Source organism: Hyla sarda, chromosome 3, assembly GCF_029499605.1.
Source record: "Hyla sarda isolate aHylSar1 chromosome 3, aHylSar1.hap1, whole genome shotgun sequence".
In the NCBI taxonomy this organism is placed as follows: Eukaryota; Metazoa; Chordata; class Amphibia; order Anura; family Hylidae; genus Hyla; species Hyla sarda.
Window position 1 is genome coordinate 29,046,601 of NC_079191.1, and position 20,152 is coordinate 29,066,752.

Genomic DNA, 20,152 nt, shown 5'->3' on the forward strand with positions numbered 1-20,152 from the left:
GATCTGCACCTCAGCCCCTGGACTACAACTATCATCATGGACAGAGTCTGTCCATGATGGAGTAGTAGTCCTAAAAGTCCTGCAGCCGGGGGATGTGCAAGTGCCATCCCTCAGCGCTGCGGTACTACAACTACTCCCATCATGGGACAGACTTTGTCCCCATGATAGGAGTAGTAGTCCAAGGGCAGAGGGACAGATCTCTGTTCTGCATAATGGGAACAGAGCAGTGTGTTCCCAAACAGGGAGACTCCAGCTGTTGCGAAACTACTGCCCCCCATGATGGGAGTGGTAGTTTAGCAACAACTGTTTAGGAACACGCTGCATTATGTGCGCTCTTCCTAGGGGAGAGCAAAAAAATATAATGGACTAACCCATATTTGTTTTTCTTTTCTTCTCATTTCAGATACGTGAATGCGGAGGACTACATCAGATTCGGTGGACTGTGACAATGAACATCGTTTTTTTAATTTCAATAAAATCGTTAACAAGGGCTGTGGGGGAGTGATTTTTTTAAAATAAAGTTTTTTTATTAATGTGTCGTGTTTTTTATAATTGAATTTTCAGGCTTAGTAGTGGAAGACAACTTATAGATGGAATCCATTACTAAGCCAGGGCTTAGTGTTAGCCCCAAAATCAACTAGCGCTAACCCCCAATTATTACCCCGGTACCCACAGCCACAGGGCCGGTGCCAACTGTACTGTTCTGTGATTTTTGCCCCAATGTTTATTTTTAATAGCATACAAAATGGTTTACCCAGCTTTTCCCATGTTGCAGTGCGGCCCGAGACATTACATCACTAGTCAAGTGTTCAGAGGGAGTCTGTCTGCTTCAACTGGTGGAGGGACCGCAGGGAGGCTCGAAATGTCACGGTCACGCCCCCTCAATGCAAGTCTATTGTATTGAGGGGGTGTGGCCTTGACATCATGAGCAGGGCGTGACCAGGACGTCATGAGCCTCCAGAGCAGCACCCAATGCTCTAAATGAGCGCCGGCTGCCACAGTGGAGTCCCCAGTGGTGGGACTCCCGTGATCAGACATCTTATACCCTATCCTTTGGATAGGGGATAAGATGTCTAGAGGCAGAGTACCCCTTTAAGTGCAGCAAGCTCTGTCAGAAATCCCATAGAAGAATAAACCGTCCCCCCAGTCACAAATGATTACAATTGATGGCATCTTTAATAGGAAACATACATTTGGTGGAAAATCTCTTTAAAAAAAAAAAATTATGAAGAAGTAAAACATGTCTTATGCCAGAATTGATCGAACACTTCGTCTATCTGTGAGATATGGCACAGATCTCAAAGGGTTGGGGGGAGTTTATAAACCCTTTTTTAGGAGTAAGGTCCAGTTTGGCTCCGGGTACAGGCTTGAAAGTGAAGTTTTGTAATAGTGTTGTGAAGAACAGGAATAGCTCCATTTTAGCCAAGGTTTCCCCAGCACAACTACGTTTACCTACGAGGAAGAACAATGATAGAAGATAAGTGATCATTTCAGATTACAACTCAATTGACGTAAAAGGTAATAAATATTTGGTATAAAGCTTTGGTCTGGTCTGAGTGATGCTTGTTACTCCAATGGTTGTTTTTTTGCTTCTGCGCATGAACTCAACAGCCTGCGGAGTATCTGATGATAGTTCTATCAGATGTGATAGGAGGGAGAGCACCACATTTCACACTATTTTCCTGTCAAATGAGCATAAACCAGGATGGATCCCAATGGATATAAGTCAGGGGGTTTGGATAGGCACCAATGGTATCCATCATTGGATGGTTCAAGCACTGCCATCATGGCTTCTGCTATAACTAGAGATGAGCGAATTGAAGTTGACGAACCCGAATTCGTTACGAATTTCATGAAAATTCGATTCGCAACGAATTTGAATATCGCCGTGATTCGATTGCGTGAATCGCTTCATTAAACTCAATTTTACAGCGTTCCAGGCTATTGGAGACCTAAGATGGCGGATCCACATGTGAGTACATTGGGCAGGGGATTATGGGGGGTTGGGAAACAGCGGCGGGAATTAAGGTAGGTGGGCTGACCCTGAATCACATGTGAGATGCAGCCTATCAGTGTTCAATGACCCCTGTGATGTCACAGCCCTTATATAATCGGCGGCCATCTTGCCTCTCCATTTCATCTATGCACTCAGATGAAGAGGACGGGACTGTGTGTGTGTGAATAGCTCATACCACAGCGTTACACTGCAACTGCTAGTCACATCAGCATTAGGGAAAGGCAGGAGTGCAGAGTGCTGTGCTGTTACTCTGAGAAGGATCATTGATTGCTAAACCTCCTATTCACGTTATTGAGCATTGCAGCAGAGAGGGGCAGATAGCTGTCAGCTGCCTCAAACAGATCTCCAAGCTGCCTGAACTTTCTGAAGCATCTTATCTCCTTATTTTTCAGCCCAATTGAGTTTTTTTTTTTTTGCTCCACAAATCTTCTGCTGGGTTTAATCCCTGTATTTTATTTTTATTTTTTTGTGGTGCTGCACTGTTGGGTCCTGCTGCTGTTCAGAAATACGTGATTGTTCAGTGGACTGTAGTGCATTTGCACAATTTTGTACCTGTTAATCTCTCAAGGGGCTACATACTGTGCAAGTCCAAACAATAGTACTCACCAGCTGTTTTTTTTTTTTTTAAATACAGAGTTTTTTCTGCGTATAGTTAGGCATATTACTGCCCTCATCAGTGCATACCGCATAGGTACATCCAAGTGTTGTACCATTTAGTACCTGTTAAGCTGTCAAGGTGCTCCATATCGTCAAAGTCCAAACAATAGTATCCACCGGCTGGTGTTTTACAAAAATACATACTTTTTTTCTGTGTATAGTTGCGCATCTTACTGCCCTCATCAGTGCATACCGCATACGTACATCTAAGTAGTGTACCATCTTGTACCTGTTAATCTGTAAAGGGCCTACATACTGTGAAAGGACAGCCGTAAGTAATCACCTGCTGCTGTTCTAGACAAATACTGTTTAAAGAGTAGTGTAGCGTATTGTAATACCCTCATAAACGCACTAATTATGTCAGGCAGAGAAGTGCCAGGACGTGCACAGAGGAGTGGCAGAGGCCTAAATACTTCAGGCAGAGTTGGCAGCAGACTTGGGGCGAGTGGCTGCAGGAGTTGCAGCGAGAGGCCTGAGTTCCCATTATCAGCCAGTGGTCGTGTCCAGCAGCAACCCATCTGCCGTCGTCGATTGGTAAAAGGGGTACTCCGGTGGAAAAACGATTTTTTATTTCTTTTTTAAATCAACTGGTGGCAGAAAGTTAAACATATTTGTCAATTACTTCTATTAAAAAATCTTAATCCTTCCAGTACTTATTAGCTGCTGAATGCTACAGAGGAAATTCCTTTCTTTTTGGAACACTGATGACATCACGACCACAGTGCTCTCCGCTGACATCTGTCCATTTTAGCAACTGTGCATAGCAGATGTATGCTAAGGGCAGCATGGTGGCTTAGTGGTTAGCACTGCTGCCTTGCAGTGTTGGGGACTTGGGTTCAAATCCCACTAAGGACAACAATAAATAAAGACGTATTATTATTATTATTATAAAATAGTTTTTCCACCGGAGTACCCCTTTAACACGCTCATCCATATCATCACAAGTGACATCTGACACCCCCAGTCAACAGTCGGTGGGTTCCTCAAACACAACCCTCAGTTGGCATGGCTCGGGAGCAGTCCCTGTCCTCCCATTGCCTTTGTCCTATGCTGTTCCCTCTCCTAAAGAAGTATCTTATGCTGTGGGTTCAGCTCCACTATTTACTGAGGACGATCTAATAGAGGACAGTCAGCAGCTACTGGACAGCCAAGAAGGGGAGGAGACATGCACCGCTTGCTCCGTTAGGCGGCCAAGTAGTGATGCAGAGAGTGACGTGGGAGGCGGTGTGGCAAGTGTTCAGGGTCCTGAAGCAGACACTGTTGGGGAACCTGAGGAGGACATCAGTGACGTGCACACACCTGTTGATGAGGATAAAGCCAAACGCAGTTGGGAGCCGGGTGCAGTGGGAGCTTCATCATCATCAGGAGAAGAGAGTTGCAGTTTGCCCTTGAGGCAGCAAGGTGTTAGCACGGTTGGCAGTCAGCGTGGTGGCATGAGTGGAAATTCAGGAGCCAAACGTGCCCGGGGGAGACCACCTGCTTCGTGGAAGCCTACCTTTCCGGGAGGTAGTGGAACAGGGGTTCCTGTAGACGGCGCCAGTAGCAGTCAATTAGTGCGGACTGCGGGTGGGAAAATCATCTACTCGGTGGTGTGGAAATTTTTCATAAGGCATCCGGAGGAGGTTCATGTAGCCACATGCAAGATCTGTCGGCAGAAGGTGAAGCGTGGCCAGGGTCCCAATGTCGGCACCACAGCCCTGCATCAACACATGCTTCGCCACCATAAAGCGGCCTGAGAGAACCGTGGCTCTGATGTAGTGGTCCAGCCTGCTGCATCACCCAGTGGCCATCCGCTTCCTCCTTCATCCAGACAAGGCTCCACCACCTCAGCCGAAGGGAGCTGTGTGTCAAACCCTCCTTCTGTCACTTCTGCTTCTCCCGCTTTTAGTTAGCCATTCCGCCAACAATCCATCGGCGAAGCCATGTCCAAGAGACAACAGTATGCGCCCACTAATCCAACGGAGCAGAAGTTGAATGTGCTGCTGTCCAAGTAGCTGGTGTTGCAGTCCCTCCCTTTTCAAGCGGTGGACTCTGCACCTTTCAGAGAATTGATGGCTTGTGCCATGCCGAACCGAGGTGGAGAGTCCCAAGCCGTCATTTCTTTGTGAAGAAGGCAGTACCAGCCCTGCATAAGTTTGTGCAAGAGAAGGTGGGCCAGTCCTTGAGCCTGTCGGTGTGTTCAAAAGTGCACGGCAGTGCCGACGTGTGGAGCTGTAACTATGGGCAGGGACAATACTTGTTTTTACGGCCCACTGGATAAATGTGGTTCCTGCACAGCCACAACAGCAATTTGGACCGGTCACACCGCTTCCTCCTCCACACTCTCGCTCCCAGGCAGTTGGTCCTGTTACAGTGTGTGACGTCGCCTCCTCATCCTCCACCATGTCCTCGGGATCCACTGCACGTCCAAATCTCGGTGGCCCTTCATCGTACCATGTATGCAGGGCACGGCTGTGTCAAGCTGTTCTTCACATGGTTTGCCTTGGCGAACAGAGTCACACAGAGGAGGAACTGCTAAAGTTCATCCGTAAAGAAATCAGAGTATGGCTTACTCCATCAAATCTGGAAATGGGAACCATGGTGACAACAACGAGAAGAACATCGTGTCCGCGCTGCGACAAGCAAGTGTGAAACATGCGCCCTGCCTGGCACTCGTGTTGAATCTGGTTGTCAAGCACTTCCTCAAGTCTTCACCCCATTTGTAAGACATCCTGAAAACGGCAAGGAAACTGTGCATACACTTCAGCCACTCGTACACCACCAAGCACACCTTCCTTGAACTGCAGCGTCAGAATGGTATCCCACAACATAGTCTTATTTGTGACGTTGCCACACGTTGGAATTCCACCCTCCATATGTTGGACAGCCATCACCAATTTCTTGATGATCCAAGCAGATAGGAGTACTCCTCTGTGTAACTTAAATGTGAACCAGTGGCAGCTCATACGTGACACCTGCCGTTTGCTGAGGCCCTTTGAGGAAGCCACATTATTTGTAAGTCGCTAGGATTACGCCATGAACGACGTAATTCCACTCCTACATTTCCTACAACAAATTATTGAAACCATGGCTGGTCACAGCAATGGAGACGTTGCGCCTACATCTCAAGGCTACATGAGCCCTGTGGTGGCTGAACTGGAGGAGGAGGATGATAAGGGGCAGAGCGGAGCACAGTTTAGTTTGGATGAGATGGCCGGTGTTTCTAGTCATCGGACAGGAGAGGAGGAGCAGGAGCAGCCAGAGGAGCTGGAGGGTTATGTGGAAGGAGAGACAGAGGACCCAGACAAACCATGGCAGTATGCAGTGGAGATGGAGGCAGGTAGTCCCTCCGAGTCACTGGCACAAATGACACGATGCATGCTCAGTTGCTTGCGTAGTGACCCCCGAATTGTCAAAATTCATCAGCGGGATGACTTCTGGATCTCCACCTTATTAGACCCTCGCTACCGTCCCAGAATGGGGGCCTTTTTTACACCCACTGAGAGGGAGGACAAACTGACCTTCTACAGAGAGATTCTACGTAGTCAGTTGCTCGATGCCTATTGGCCACATGGTCCATCCACTCGCAGGTCTGACTCGTAGGGGCCCTCTGCGCTCACCTTCCACTGCCATGGCTGCTGGGGAGGGGTGGCAGGAGCAGTACCAGCTCAATCAGCAGCAGCCTGAGTCTACAGTCGCTGATGAGTAGCTTTCTTCACCTGCACAGTGAAGCAACTCATCAGCAGCAGGTAGACATGGAGCAGGACCTGAACCAGCAGGTGGTGGCATACCTTGACATGACCCTGCCAACAACCATTGCAGATCTGCTGGACTTCTGGGCAGCCAAACTTGATTTATGGCCGCAACTAGCAGAGTTTGCCCTGGTAAAGCTGTCCTGCCCGGCCAGTAGTGTGCCATCAGAGCGGGTGTTTAGTGCAGCCGGGGCCATAGTCTCCACATTTTTAGTGGACAGACGAGTTCGCCTTGGGGTGAGACTGACGTTTGTCAAGATGAATCAGGGATGAATCAGCCAGGATTTCCAGCCACCAATGTCAGATGCCTCAGAGTAGATTGACCATGCTGCTACACCAACATTTCCCAATTATGGTTGGTTATGAAACCCTCTTGGGTTATCAATTAGGGTTATGAAACCCTCTTTGGTACTGCCATTGCCTGCTCCTGGCTCATCCTGTGTCTTTCAGGAACTACTTGCCTCCCTGATGCCTCAGGCCTTGGGCCTTCAATTTTTGGATGTTTAGCAGTAGCTAATACATGCTTAATGCAAATTTCAACAATGATCTTTAAATTCTCGGCGCTCTGCCAGGGCCTTCTCCTACCCCACCGGGCACGATCCGAGGACCTCACTAAACCATCCAATAGGTAGTAGAGACATGCGGTGTGTACAAGGGGCAGGGACTTACTGATCCTGAGCTTTTGACCCGCATTTAGTTGTGATTCTTCTTTCCTGGCAAATAATTGCAATCCCTGATCCCTATCGCGAACGGGACACACGCTGGTTCGTTCAGTGTAGCGCGCGTGCAGCCCCGGACATCCGAGGGCATAACACACCTGTTATTGCTCGATCTCGCGATTGATCGTGCAATGTAAGGGGTTATTAATGCCTCTTGGGTACTGCTGATGCCTACTCCTGACTGCTCTTGTGTCTTTCAGGAACTCCTTGACTTCATGATACTTCTGGGCTTGGTCCTTTAATTTTAGGATTTTTGAAATACATACATACATGCTTAATTTAAATTTCAACATTTATGGTGCAATGTATGGGGTTATTAAACACTCTTGGGTAGTGTTTTTTTCTAATTTTCTGATAATTATCACTGTAATAAACAAAAATTTTCCAGAATAATAACCATTACACTATTGAAAGCTTGTTGCGTGTGATTTTTTAAGGAAAATTTTCCCAAAAAATAAGGAGAGGGATGAACTCTGCTTCTTTATTTCATAAAAAATTATTTTATGGAAGAATGTCTTTTGGTGGTCCACAGTCCTGCATTATAGAGTCTTCTGGACTCTTGGATATGCGCTTGTTCTTAAACAAAGGTACAAAAACCAAAAATGGCCGGTCAGGGCTATGGAGATGTTGCGCCTACATCTTACGGCCACATGAGCCCTGTGGGTGCTTGTGAGATTAGGTCCTTTGTACCCACACGGCGGGGTCCAGGACACAAATTTTGATAATAAAAATAAAAAAATCAAACATTTCAATGGGCTCCTCATGCTGCAGCCAGGCTGCGTCATTCTGGTAATATATAGAGAGCACTCGCTGTCCTAAATGTTCGTTAAAATTTTTCGTCAAAAATGTTGGTCTTTTTTATTAGGGATTGTGAAGCTTTGGTGCGTACTCATGCATCAGCCAACTCCAGCCTGTGTCATTCAGGCAATATATGGTTTACTGATGGTGCTGCTGGGCCTGCGTCTGCGAATTTCAAATTTTCTCATAGGTAGCATCCATAAGTCTTCTTCATAAATTTCTACAATTGTTGTGTTTTTTTGGGGGGGATTGTGAAGCCCTAGTGTGTACTCCTGCATCAGCCAACTCCAGGCTGTGTCATTCAGGCAATATATAGGTAGCACCAGCTGTCCTAAATATTCTTAATTTTTTTTTTAAATGGTTGTTTTTTCTTTGGGATTCTGAAGCCCTGGTGTGTACTCAATGCTGCTTCCTGCTACACTCTGTCAGCCGGTTGGTCCTGCGACAGTGTGCTACTCCGCCTCCACATCCTCCACTGTGTCTTAAGCCTCCACTGCCCGGACAAGTCTCAGTGGCCCTTCAGCATACCATGTGTGCAGGTCACGGCGGTGTCACGCTGTTCTTCACATGGTTTGCCTTGGCAAGAAGTCTTGGAAACCATGGCCGGTCAGGGTAATGGAGACGTTGCGCCTACATCTCACGGCCACATGAGCCCTGTGGGGGCTTGTTGGATTTGGCCCTTCTTACCCACACGTTGGGGTCTGGGACACGCAAAGGTTGTTTTAAATTTCAAATCAGAAAATTATGGCGCTGCTGGGCCCGAGACTGCGAATTACAAATTTTCTTATAGGTAGCACCCGCTATCCAAAATCTTTTAAAAATGTTTCTAAAATTGTGGTGTTTTTCGGGGGGCATTGTGAAGCCCTGCTGTGTACTCGTGAATCAGCAAACTCCAGGCTGTGTCATTCAGGCAATATATGCTTTACTGATGTTGCTGTGGGGGCTTGTTGGATTTGGTCCTTCGTACCCATACGATGGGGTCCGGGACACTCAAAGTTTGTCTTAATTTTCAAATAAAAAAATTATGGCGCTGCTGGGCCTGGGTCTGGGAATTTCAAATTTTCTTATAGGTAGCACCCGCTATCCAAAATCTTTTTCAAAAATTTCAAAAATTGTGTGGTTTTTGGGGTGGGATTGTGAAGCCCTGCTGTGTAGTCGTGCATCAGCCAACTCCAGGCTGTGTCATTCTGGCAATATATGGGTTACTGATGCCGCTGTGGGGCCTGGGAATTTCAAATTTTCTCTTAGGTAGCACCCGCTATCCAAAATCTTCAGTTTAAATTTCTTAATTCATGTTTTAATCTTAGGGATTGTGAAGGCCTAGTGCCTACTCATGCTGCTGGCAACTGCGGCTGTGCCATTCATCCACTATATGGTCTCCTCACGCTGCCAACACCTCCACGCTGGGCCATTCAGACACTATATGGTCTCCTCATGCTGCCAACACCTCCATGCTGTGTCATTCAGCCACTATATGGTGTCCTCATGCTTCAGCCACTATAGGGTCTCCTCATGCTGCCAACACCTCCACGCTATGTCATTCAGTCACTATATGGTCTCCTGACACTGATGTCACCACCAGGCTCTGTCATTGTGCTGCTGTGCGGCAGTAATTCTAAAAGCGATGCCGGTAATCTGCATGTTATTCTGAATAACAGTAATATTTCATTCCCCAGCACACTCCATATGCGTTTTACAAAACAGCAAAGTGTTCTATACCCCTATAGAGGCTGTATGTAGGCTAGAAATAGCCTTTTTTAATATAGATTTGCCACGAAAAAATTCGGATCGAAGCTAACTTTTTCGGAAAATTCGGCAAATCGGCCGAATCAAATTTTTGAAAAGTTTGCTCATCTCTAGTTATAACAGAAACCAATTCGAAAAAAATATAAACAGAGCTTTACATAGTTAGATACACAGGATGAGATTTATCAAAATTTGTGCAGAGGAAAAGTTGCCTAGTTGCCCAAGGCCTTTGCCAAATGAAAGCGGCAATCTGAATGGTTACTATGGGCAACTTTTCTTCTCCCCAGGTTTTAATAAATTTCCCCCATAGTTAGTACAGTTGGAAAAAGTCATGTGTCCATCAAATTGGAATCCATCAAAGGTGAATGGAAGAGGTATTGTAGGATGGAGGGGAGGGGATGTTATGTTTCTATGTGTTAATGTTATTTTGTTCTAGAGATGTATCTAACCATGTTTTGAAGCCCTCAACTGCTTTTGCTGTGATCAGTTCCTGAGGTAGGCTTTACCAAAAGAAGGATTTTCGCCCCTGGAGACTTTTTTCATCTTTATTTTTATTTTATTTTTCATTTATTTTATTTTTTTCAGCTTCAGGGTGCATTCACACCATGTTTTTGCAACACAGTTCCCGTATACGTTTTCTATGTGAAAACCATATGGTACCGTATTGAAAACCGTATGGATCGACTCTCCATTGAAAACTGTATGCCAAAAGATACATCAGGTTGTGTCCATTTTGCATCCTGTACGGTTTTGTCAGTTTTTTTTTCCATACCCTAAACCGTATCCCACCACGGTTTTTAGTCCGGGTGAAAAACTGTATTAAGCCGTATACGTTTTTTTAAAACATGGGAGTCAATGGGAACCGTACAGAACCATATGTGCGTACGGTTCCATCCAGTTTTTCTTGGAATTTCAATCAAACAAGTGAAACTTTATTCATAATGGAGTGAAAAGTTAAAAAGTTATGCGGTTTTTTTTTTAAACAGATGCAACCGGAAATCATTTATAAAACCATATATGGTTTTTATCTGAATATGGGTCAAAATTTGTGCACACGTTTTGATACAGTTTAGTCAGGTTTTGAGGAATCCGTTTTTCATCAAAAACCTGATACGGGAACTGTATTGCAAAAACGTGATGTGAATGCACCCTAACATCGTTAAAGTGACACTTCTAGTTTTCACACAGGCTGGAGGTGCACACTCCATCCCCAAAGTCTCCTCTACATAATCCCTTCCAATAACTAAGTATTGTGCAGCAAACAGTTCACTTCATTTATATGAACACTCGGCCTATTGTGCTCAAGGATCATGAAGCGAAAAAATACTCTGTGGTCCATGAGTTATACCTTATGGGTATGGAAATGTTAAAGGGGTACTCCGCTGCTCAGCGTTTGGAACAAACTGCTGCGAATGCTGGAGCTGGTACCAGGAGCTTGTGACGTTGTAGCCCCGCCCCCTCAATGCAAGTCTATGGGAGGGGGTGTGACAGCTGTGACATCATGAGTGGGCGGGGCTAAGATGTCACACGCTCCATGTTCAGTACAGTTTGTTCCAAACGCTGAGCAGCGGAGTGCACATTTAAATGCCTTTGCTACTGACTATGAAGAGCAAGGGGGCTTCAAGTTACACCTTTACATGGTCATGGATGGGCAATGATTACAGAAAGCTGGGAACTGTACATGTAGCGAAAGCCACCTAAATGGATGACACTTTTCGGTGTTCCAAAATGCAAGGACCATATGGATGAGACACTGTTAAGAGTGAAGGCTTGCACTCTACAGCCAAATAGTGGATTTAAAATTATTGGACATTTTGTCATTTGAAATGGTCTACCTTATTGTACTGTATAAATTAGATGTTTACCTAGTGCATCAGAAATGTAGCAGGGGAATGCAGACCACGTGGAAAATAGTAACTATCTTTTCTTGACAGCTTTAGGTAAAAATTTGTGGCAGATCATTACACAATATTCGTGAATTTTTAGACAATTTTTAGCTTAGGTTTGGATTGATGCTTGTAATCTAGCTTTGCCCAAAGAGTTAAAGGGGTATTGCAGGAAAAAACTTTTTTTCTCATATCAACGGGCTCCAGAAAGTTAAACAGATTTGTAAATTACTTCTATTAAAAAATCTTAATCCTTTCAATATTTATCAGCCACTGAAATTGAGTTGTTGTTTACTGTCTGGCAATAGTGCTCTCTGCTGAAATCTCTGCTTGTCTCGGGAACTGCACAGAGTAGAAGGGGTTTGCTATGGCGATTTGCTTCTAAACTGGGAGCTTAGACAGAAAAGAACAACTCAACTTCAGCAGCTCATAAGTACTGAAAGGATTAAAAAACATTAATAGAAGTAATTTACAAATCTGTTTAACTTTCTGGATCCGGCTGATATATAAAAAAAAGTTTTTTCCTGGATAACCCCTTTAAACCTTTCTAGTATCTGGCAAAGCTTGTGATTGCTGTGGCAACACCCAGGTCTATCCTGTCTGGTTTTTCTCTGGCCAATACTGTGTCCTCTCCAAGTCCACACCCTGCAGCTTGGCTATTTAAAGGGATAATCTGCTGAAAACATCTTATCCAAAGGATAGGGGATAAGATGCTAGATAGCAGGGGTCCCGCCACTGGGGACTCCCGCGATCTCCGCTGCGGCACCCCAGTCATTCTGTGGACGAAGCAAACTCCGCTCTGTGCCTGATGACTGGTGATGCCAGCCACCACGCTCCCTCCATTTAAGTCTATGGGAGGAGGCGTGACGACTTTGTACTAGCCAACAAACCCCCTCCCATGGACATGAATGGAGGGGGCGTAGTGTGACGTCACAAACACTGAAGCTGAAAGCTTCTGTGCTCCGGACCCGTCGCTGCTGGCCGGCCCGCCACTGGGGACCTCAACGATCTAACATCTTATCCCCTATGCTTTGGATAGGGAATAAGATGTTTTCAGTGGAGTACCCCTTTAAGCTCTCAGTTGTCTCTTCGCTTTGCCTATGAAATAGTGTTGTTCTCTGAAGCTAATATTTGACCTGCATCTGATTCTGTTTTCTTGGTTCTGTGGCTTTGGCTCTGAAATTGGTTAAACCTTTGATACTCGATATCTTGTACTTTTGTTGTCTTCTTGGCTTTCTGATCTTGCTTGCTCACCATCTTTTCTGTTTGTTTGTCTCCCTGTTTGTTTATAGTGTGTGTTACCCATTGTGTTCTGACTGCTTCTCCCTGACCTTACTGTATTGCTGTCGTTTGTTGTTTTGACCTGTGACAACCCTGTACTTATTCGTCTTCCAGTTGTGGAGTCCCCTTTTAGGGAAACTATGCAATAAGCTGGCACAAGGGTTCAGGGTGAGAACTAGAAAGCACTGTATCCCTGCCCATATGCAACAATGCGGTTGTAGGAAATGAATTACATCATTGTGTGCAATTTTTGTAAATCTTTTTACCCAGGTGAAACCTGCCCTGTACAAGTAGGAGAATATTAGAGCATGGTTTAGTCTGACACAGTTACAAAATGTCTTAGAAGAAACAGTCACAAGGTAGAAAAAATATTTCACAACCCTTTTTCAAACATCTTATTGGATGAGGCCATCTGGACATTCATGGGGAGAACCTCCCTATGAAAAGGCATGAAAAACTAATATTACCTATTGAGAAGGGGATGAAGGCCTCGTTTGTTTTAAAATTCCCCTTTGAATCAAGAAAATGTTCTGGATAAAACTCTTCCGGTTTTTCAAAGTAAGTTTTCTCTCTCAGTATCGAGTGCAGCAATGGGAAAACTAGAGTAGCCTGGAGGGAAAAAACATCAGAAGATTGACGATCATTACAAACAAAAGAAATAATTTTAAAAAAATTCAGGCAGAACAAAAGTCAATAATAGATGGAAAAACACTAATGCAGCTCAGGATCAGTATCAATGCTATAACATCTTGAGTACTCCAGAACTAAATCTAGAACGCTATTTGGTGTCTAGATTTTGCAACTTTTAGACGACCTGTCAAGTGTTCTGTATGGTGCTTAGTATATAAGATCTCTCCTGTGTGGTGCAGTATAGAGGATCTCTCCTGTGTGGTGTAGTATAGAGGATCTGGGGGAAACTATACTGCACCTAATGTGGGGGAAACTATACTGCACCTAATGTGGGGGAACTATACTGCACCAAATGTGGGGGAACTATACTGCATCAAATGTTGGGGAACTATACTGCACCTAATGTGGGGAGCTATACTGCACCTAATGTGGGGGAACTATACTGCACCTAATGTGGGGGAACTATACTGCACCTAATGTGGGGGAACTATACTGCACCTAATGTGGGGGAACTGTACAGCACCTAATGTGGGGGAACTATACTGCACCTAATGTGGGGGAACTATACTGCACCTAATGTGGGGGAACTATACTGCACCTAATGTGGGGGAACTATACTGCACCTAATGTGGGGGAACTATACTGCACCTAATGTGGGGGAACTATACTGCACCTAATGTGGGGGAACTATACTGCACCTAATGTGGGGGAACTATACTGCACCTAATGTGGGGGAACTATACTGCACCTAATGTGGGGGAACTATACTGCACCTAATGTGGGGGAACTATACTGCACCTAATGTGGGGGAACTATACAGCACCTAATGTGGTTGAACTATACTGCACCTAATGTGGGGGAACTATACTGCACCTAATGTGGGGGAACTATACTGCACCTAATGTGGGGGAACTATACTGCACCTAATGTGGGGGAACTATACTGCACCTAATGTGGGGGAACTATACTGCACCTAATGTGGGGGAACTATACTGCACCTAATGTGGGGGAACTATACTGCACCTAATGTGGGGGAACTATACTGCACCTAATGTGGTTGAACTATACTGCACCTAATGTGGGGGAACTATACTGCACCTAATGTGGGGGAACTATACTGCACCTAATGTGGGGGAACTATACTTGACCTAATGTGGGGGGACTGTACTGCACCTAATGTGGGGAAACTATATTGCACCTAATGTGGGGAAACTATACTGCACCTAATGTGGGGGAACTATACTGCACCTAATGTGGGGGAACTATACTGCACCTAATGTAGGGGAACTGTACTGCACATAATGTGGGGAACTGTACTACACCTAATGTGGGGAAACTATACTGCACCTAATGTGGGGGAACTGTACTGCACTTAATGTAGGGGAACTGTACTGGTGCAGTACAGTTCCCCCACATTAGGTGCAGTACAGTTTCCCCACATTAGGTGCAGTACAGTTCCCCCCCATTAGGTGCAGTACAGTTCCCCCGCATTAGGTGTAGTACAGTTCCCCCACATTAGGTGGCACCTAATGTGGGGGAACTGAACTGCACCTAATGTGGGGGAACTGAACTGCCAACCTAACGTGGGGGAACTGTACTGCCAACCTAACGTGGGGGAACTGTACTGCCAACCTAATGTGGGGGAACTGTACTGCCAACCTAATGTGGGGGAACTGTACTGCCAACCTAATGTGGGGGAACTGTACTGCCAACCTAATGTGGGGGAACTGTACTGCCAACCTAATGTGGGGGAACTGTACTGCCAACCTAATGTGGGGGAACTGTACTGCCAACCTAATGTGGGGGAACTGTACTGCCAACCTAATGTGGGGGAACTGTACTGCCAACCTAATGTGGGGGAACTGTACTGCCAGACTAATGTGGGGGAACTGTACTGCCAACCTAATGTGCGGGGACTTATACTGCCAACCTAATGTGGTGGGACTTATACTGCACCTAATGTGGGGGAACTATACTGCACCTAATGTGGTGGGACTTATACTGCACCTAATGTGGGGGAACTATACTGCACCTAATGTGGGGGAACTATACTAACTGTGTGTATGTGTGCGTATATATATATATATATATATATATATATATATATATATATATAGAAAAATTAAATAAACAGTGGCACACCAGGTGTCAGCAAAAAATAAAATGTGATTTATTCCAGAGACGTGTAGGCAACGTTTCAGCTGGCTCACCCAGCCATTTTCAAGCCTTGAAAATGGCTGGGTGAGCCAGCTGAAACGTTGCCTACACGTCTCTGGAATAAATCACATTTTATTTTTTGCTGACACCTGGTGTGCCACTGTTTATTTAATTTTTCTGTGTTTGGAGGGGTCCCCAACCTAGACCCGACACAGTAGGCACCCTAACACTTTTTCTTACCCCGGAGTGCTGCTTTCCTGCTCTATCTATATATATATATATATATATATATATATACACACACATATATATATGAGTTTGTGAGTTTGTGCTTTAGGGTGCACACGCTAATGCAATAGGCTGCGCACGCCTATGGTAACAAGACTTTCCTTTATTTGAGCTAAATATTAATTTTACGGCCCTAGCCTTGTGTTTTGATATCCTAGCCAAGTAATATGGGCTTATTGGTGCACTTACTGACAATGACCCATTTTCCCTTTCCTTAGCTACTCCCTTGTTTTCATATATCCAACATACGGCTGTTCATTTGTTTTTACCTTTGGAATAAAATACCCTCTGAATGTGACGTCTTCAGAAGTTGCATGTGGAAGATTAGTCGGTACAATATCCCCAAAACGTTGAATTTCATGTACTACAGCATCAGTATACGGCATTTGTTTCCTATGTTCCATCTGAGGTTGGGCCGATCCGATCACTCTCTCAATTTCATTATGGACTTTTTCTGTCAAGGAAGAGAGAAGGTGTCCCTTATTATTCACATCTACACATCATTTTTTATATTTTTCTTTAATATTACAACTATTTTTTTTTTGTAATGATAAAAACTGAAATTCTAATTTCAGTTTTTATCATTACAAAAAAAAAATAGTCCCTTCCCTACAAAAAAGCAAGTGACATTATGTTGACATTATGTTTGATCCAATCCAAATACTCAAAATCAGATATGTAATTTATGTAAATTAATGGTTGATGTTAGTGAACATTAAAGGGGTACTCCTCTGCTCAGCGTTTAGAATAAACTGTTCCGAATGCTGGAGCTGGCCAAAAGGAGCTCGTTATGACATAGCCCCGCCCCATATTTTTTTGTGATAGCAATTTAAATATTACACGTGAATTTTCTGGAGAGTAAATTGGAGAGTAAATTCAATTATGCTCTGAATTTTATGCAGTGTGAACCCATCCTTATGAATAGTTATCAATGTCATGACAAGGATGTCCCCATTCATGTTGCGAGCCCTTTCAATTTGAAATGATTCAATACAAGAGAAAATGCAAAAAATTGTTTGATGCTGTTAACCATTTGACTGTGTTTAATAAATCTAATTCTTACGTTGAATCTCTGGATATTTAATCATGAGCAGAAGCCCCCATCTCAGGGTGGTTGAGATGGTCTCCATTCCAGCAGCGAATAGGTTTCCTACCAGTGCAGTTAAGTTTTCATCATGGTAATACTCTGTGGATTCAGACTTTCCCTAGACAGAACAAAGGAAGACAATTTTAAAGGGGTATTCCGGGATTTTCTTTTTATTTGACTGTGTCACAGGGGCTGTAAAGTTAGTGTAGTTCATAATATAGTGTCTGTACCTGTGTTTGATGGCTGGGCTCGCAATTCTTATGTGAGCTTTGCCCTAATGTTCATATTTAGCAGCATACAAAACGAGTGTTGTCTCAGCTTTTCCTGGGTTGCAGTGCAGCCCGAGACATGACATCACTAGTCAGGTGCTGAAAGGGAGTCTGTCTGCTTCAATGGGTGGAGTGACCACTGGATGGGAGGGAGATCAGTCTCCACAGGGCTGCAGGGAATTGTGGTTTCAACACAGCGTAGCATGCAAGGGAGCTCAGCTGTGCTGCAATGGGTGTGGTGGCTGATGCGTGGGAGAAAGAAATGTGACCTCACACTTACAAAGAAGGTATCCTGGGACTTGTACTTAGAGGGAGGGAACTCCAACAGGAAATAGCCATTTCACAAAAAGCCTCAGCATTATGGTAATCTCATAACACAGGCCCAAGACCAGTAGCGTTGCGACCGGGGTGCGGGGGGTGCGGCCCGCACCGGGCGACGCCATCCTGATGGGGTGACACCAGGTACGCCCCCGGTCCTCAGTTGTGCTGACTCCGTACTAGCCCCCCCCCCACCGTCATCACTTGCGCTGTCTCTGTACTAGCACCCCCCCCCGTCATCACTTGCGCTGTCTCTGTACTAGCACCCCCCCCCCCGTCATCACTTGCGCTGTCTCACTTGCGATGTCTCCGTACTAGTAGGACCATCCCCCCCATCACCTGCACCGGCCTGCGCCCCCACATCTTCTGTTGCGCCGGCCTGACATGCCTCCGCAGGGCCGCGCAGGAGGACGTGACGTCACTTGCAGAGCGCCCAGAGAGAAGGAGCGCTGCGCTGGATGGGTGAGTGAGTGTGTGTCTTTCTCACTCTATCTCTGTTAGTGTGTCTCTGTCTGTGTGTGTGACTGTCTGTGTGTGACTCTGTGTGTGTGTGGCTGTGTGTGTGTGTCTCTCTGTCTGTATGTGTGTGTTTGTGTGTGTGTCTGTCGCTATTTCTGTCTGTGTGTGGCTCTCTGTGTGTGTGTGACTGTGTGTGTGACTGCGTGTGACCGTGTGTGTGTGTGGCTGTGTGTGACTGTGTGGGTGTGGGTGTGTGTCTCTCTGTCTGTGAGTGTGTGTCTCTCTGACTGTGTGTGTGTCTCTGTGTTGTGTGTGTTTTTTTGTGTGGCGGGAGGGGGGTTGTTTGAACCAGCGATCTAATGTGGGGAGACATTGACCTATTGTGGGGAACATGCAAGGGAACCTGCGGCCTAATGGGGGAATCTACTACCAAATGTGGGGAATCTATGCTACCTAATGTGGGGAAACTGCTACCTAATGTGGGGAAACTGCTACCTAATGTTGGAATACTGCTACCTAATGTTGGAAAACTGCTACCTAATGTGCAAAAGCTGCTACATAATGTGGTAAAACTGCTACCTAATGTGGGGAATCTGTGCTACCTAATGTGGGGAAACTGCTACCTAATGTGTGGAATCTGTGCTACCTAATGTGGGGAATCTGTGCTACCTAATGTGGGGAAATTACTACCTAATGTGGGGAAACTGGTACCTACCTAATGTGGGGGAACTGCTACCTACCTTAAGTGGGGGAACTGCTGCCTACCTAATGCTCCCCCCCTGGCAGTAGCACCCTCATCATCCACCAGCAAACCCCCCCCCCCAGCAGCAGCACCTCCATCAGCAGATCCTGATGGTGGATGATGGCGGTGCTCCTGCCAGGAGGATGATCCTGCCGATGGATGATGGGGGTGATACTTCCAGGGGGGATGGCCAGTAGCACCCTCATCATCCTCCAGCAACACCCCCCAGTACTAGCACCCCCATCATCCACTTGCAACAGCACCAGATTTATATTCAGAGGGTACAGTATGTGGCAGATTTATATTCAGAGGGCACAGTGTGTGGTAGTATTATATTCAGAATGTATAGTGTGTGGTAGTATTATATTCAGTGGGTACGGTGTATGGAAGGTTTATAATCAAAGAGTATAGTGTATAGTAGTATTATATTTAGAGGATACAGTGTCTGGCAGGTTTATAATAATACTTGTTTTCATATAGAGGATGAGAATGCGCTGACATAGTGAGGAGACGTCTGGGCATCACATTCTACAGACAGAAGTTTTAGCTGGACCAGGCGGTATGTACTATCTGAATTAGATAAGGAAAGACTATAGAGAAGACGTCACCTGTAGTCACTTATATCATTGTGTATTCTCCTCACTATAGAGAAGACGTCACCTGTAGTCACTGATATTGTGTATTCTCCTCACTATAGAGAAGACGTCACCTGTAGTCACTGATATTGTGTATTCTCCTCACTATAGAGAAGACGTCACCTGTAGTCACTGATATCATTGTGTATTCTCCTCACTATAGAGAAGACATCACCTGTAGTCACTGATATCATTGTGTATTCTCCTCACTATGTCCTTTCAAAGCTGTAGTCACGTGTAAGTTCTACAGTTATGGTGAGTGAAACTACAACTCCCAGCATAACCTTAACACTGCATAAAGGGGTACTCTACTGGAAAACATTTTTTTTAAATCAATTGCTACAAAGTTAAACAGATTTAAAAATTACTTCTACTTAAAAATCTTAATTCTTCCAGTACTTATTAGCTGCTGTATAAGTGATTCCCAGGAAGTTATTTTCTTTTTTAATTTATTTTCTGTCTGACCACAGTGCTCTGTGCTGACACCTCTGTCCATGTCAAGAACTGTCCATAGTAGGAGCAAATCCCCATTGCAAACCTCTCCTGCTCTGGATAGTTCCTAACATGGACAGACAGAGCACTGTGGACAGACTGGAAAGAACTACACAACTTCCTGTGGAGAATACAACAGCTTATAAGTACTGTAAGGATTAAGATTTTAAATAGAAGTAATTTAAAAATCTGTTTAACTTTCTGGCACCAGTTGATATAAAAGTAAAATGTTTTCCAGTG

The 20,152-nt window shown here is 45.0% G+C and overlaps 1 protein-coding gene across 2 annotated transcripts in view; it reads right to left on the reverse strand.

Moving 5' to 3' along the window:
* Positions 1-1,150: 1,150 nt before the first annotated feature.
* LOC130361233 (cytochrome P450 2C14-like) overlaps positions 1,151-20,152 on the reverse strand; it is an 84,848-nt gene continuing 65,846 nt past the window's right edge. The window contains exons 7-11 of one of the 2 annotated variants that reach the window (XM_056563986.1): positions 16,974-17,115; positions 16,180-16,364; positions 13,303-13,444; positions 1,253-1,452; positions 1,164-1,219 (exon numbers count right to left, since the gene is read on the reverse strand). In XM_056563986.1, the coding sequence (XP_056419961.1) occupies positions 1,274-1,452; positions 13,303-13,444; positions 16,180-16,364; positions 16,974-17,115 (648 nt within the window). In that variant the 3' untranslated portion in view covers positions 1,164-1,219; positions 1,253-1,273. Of the gene's footprint in view, positions 1,453-13,302; positions 13,445-16,179; positions 16,365-16,973; positions 17,116-20,152 lie in introns of both variants that reach the window. The other variant, XM_056563985.1, reaches the window with a different exon arrangement.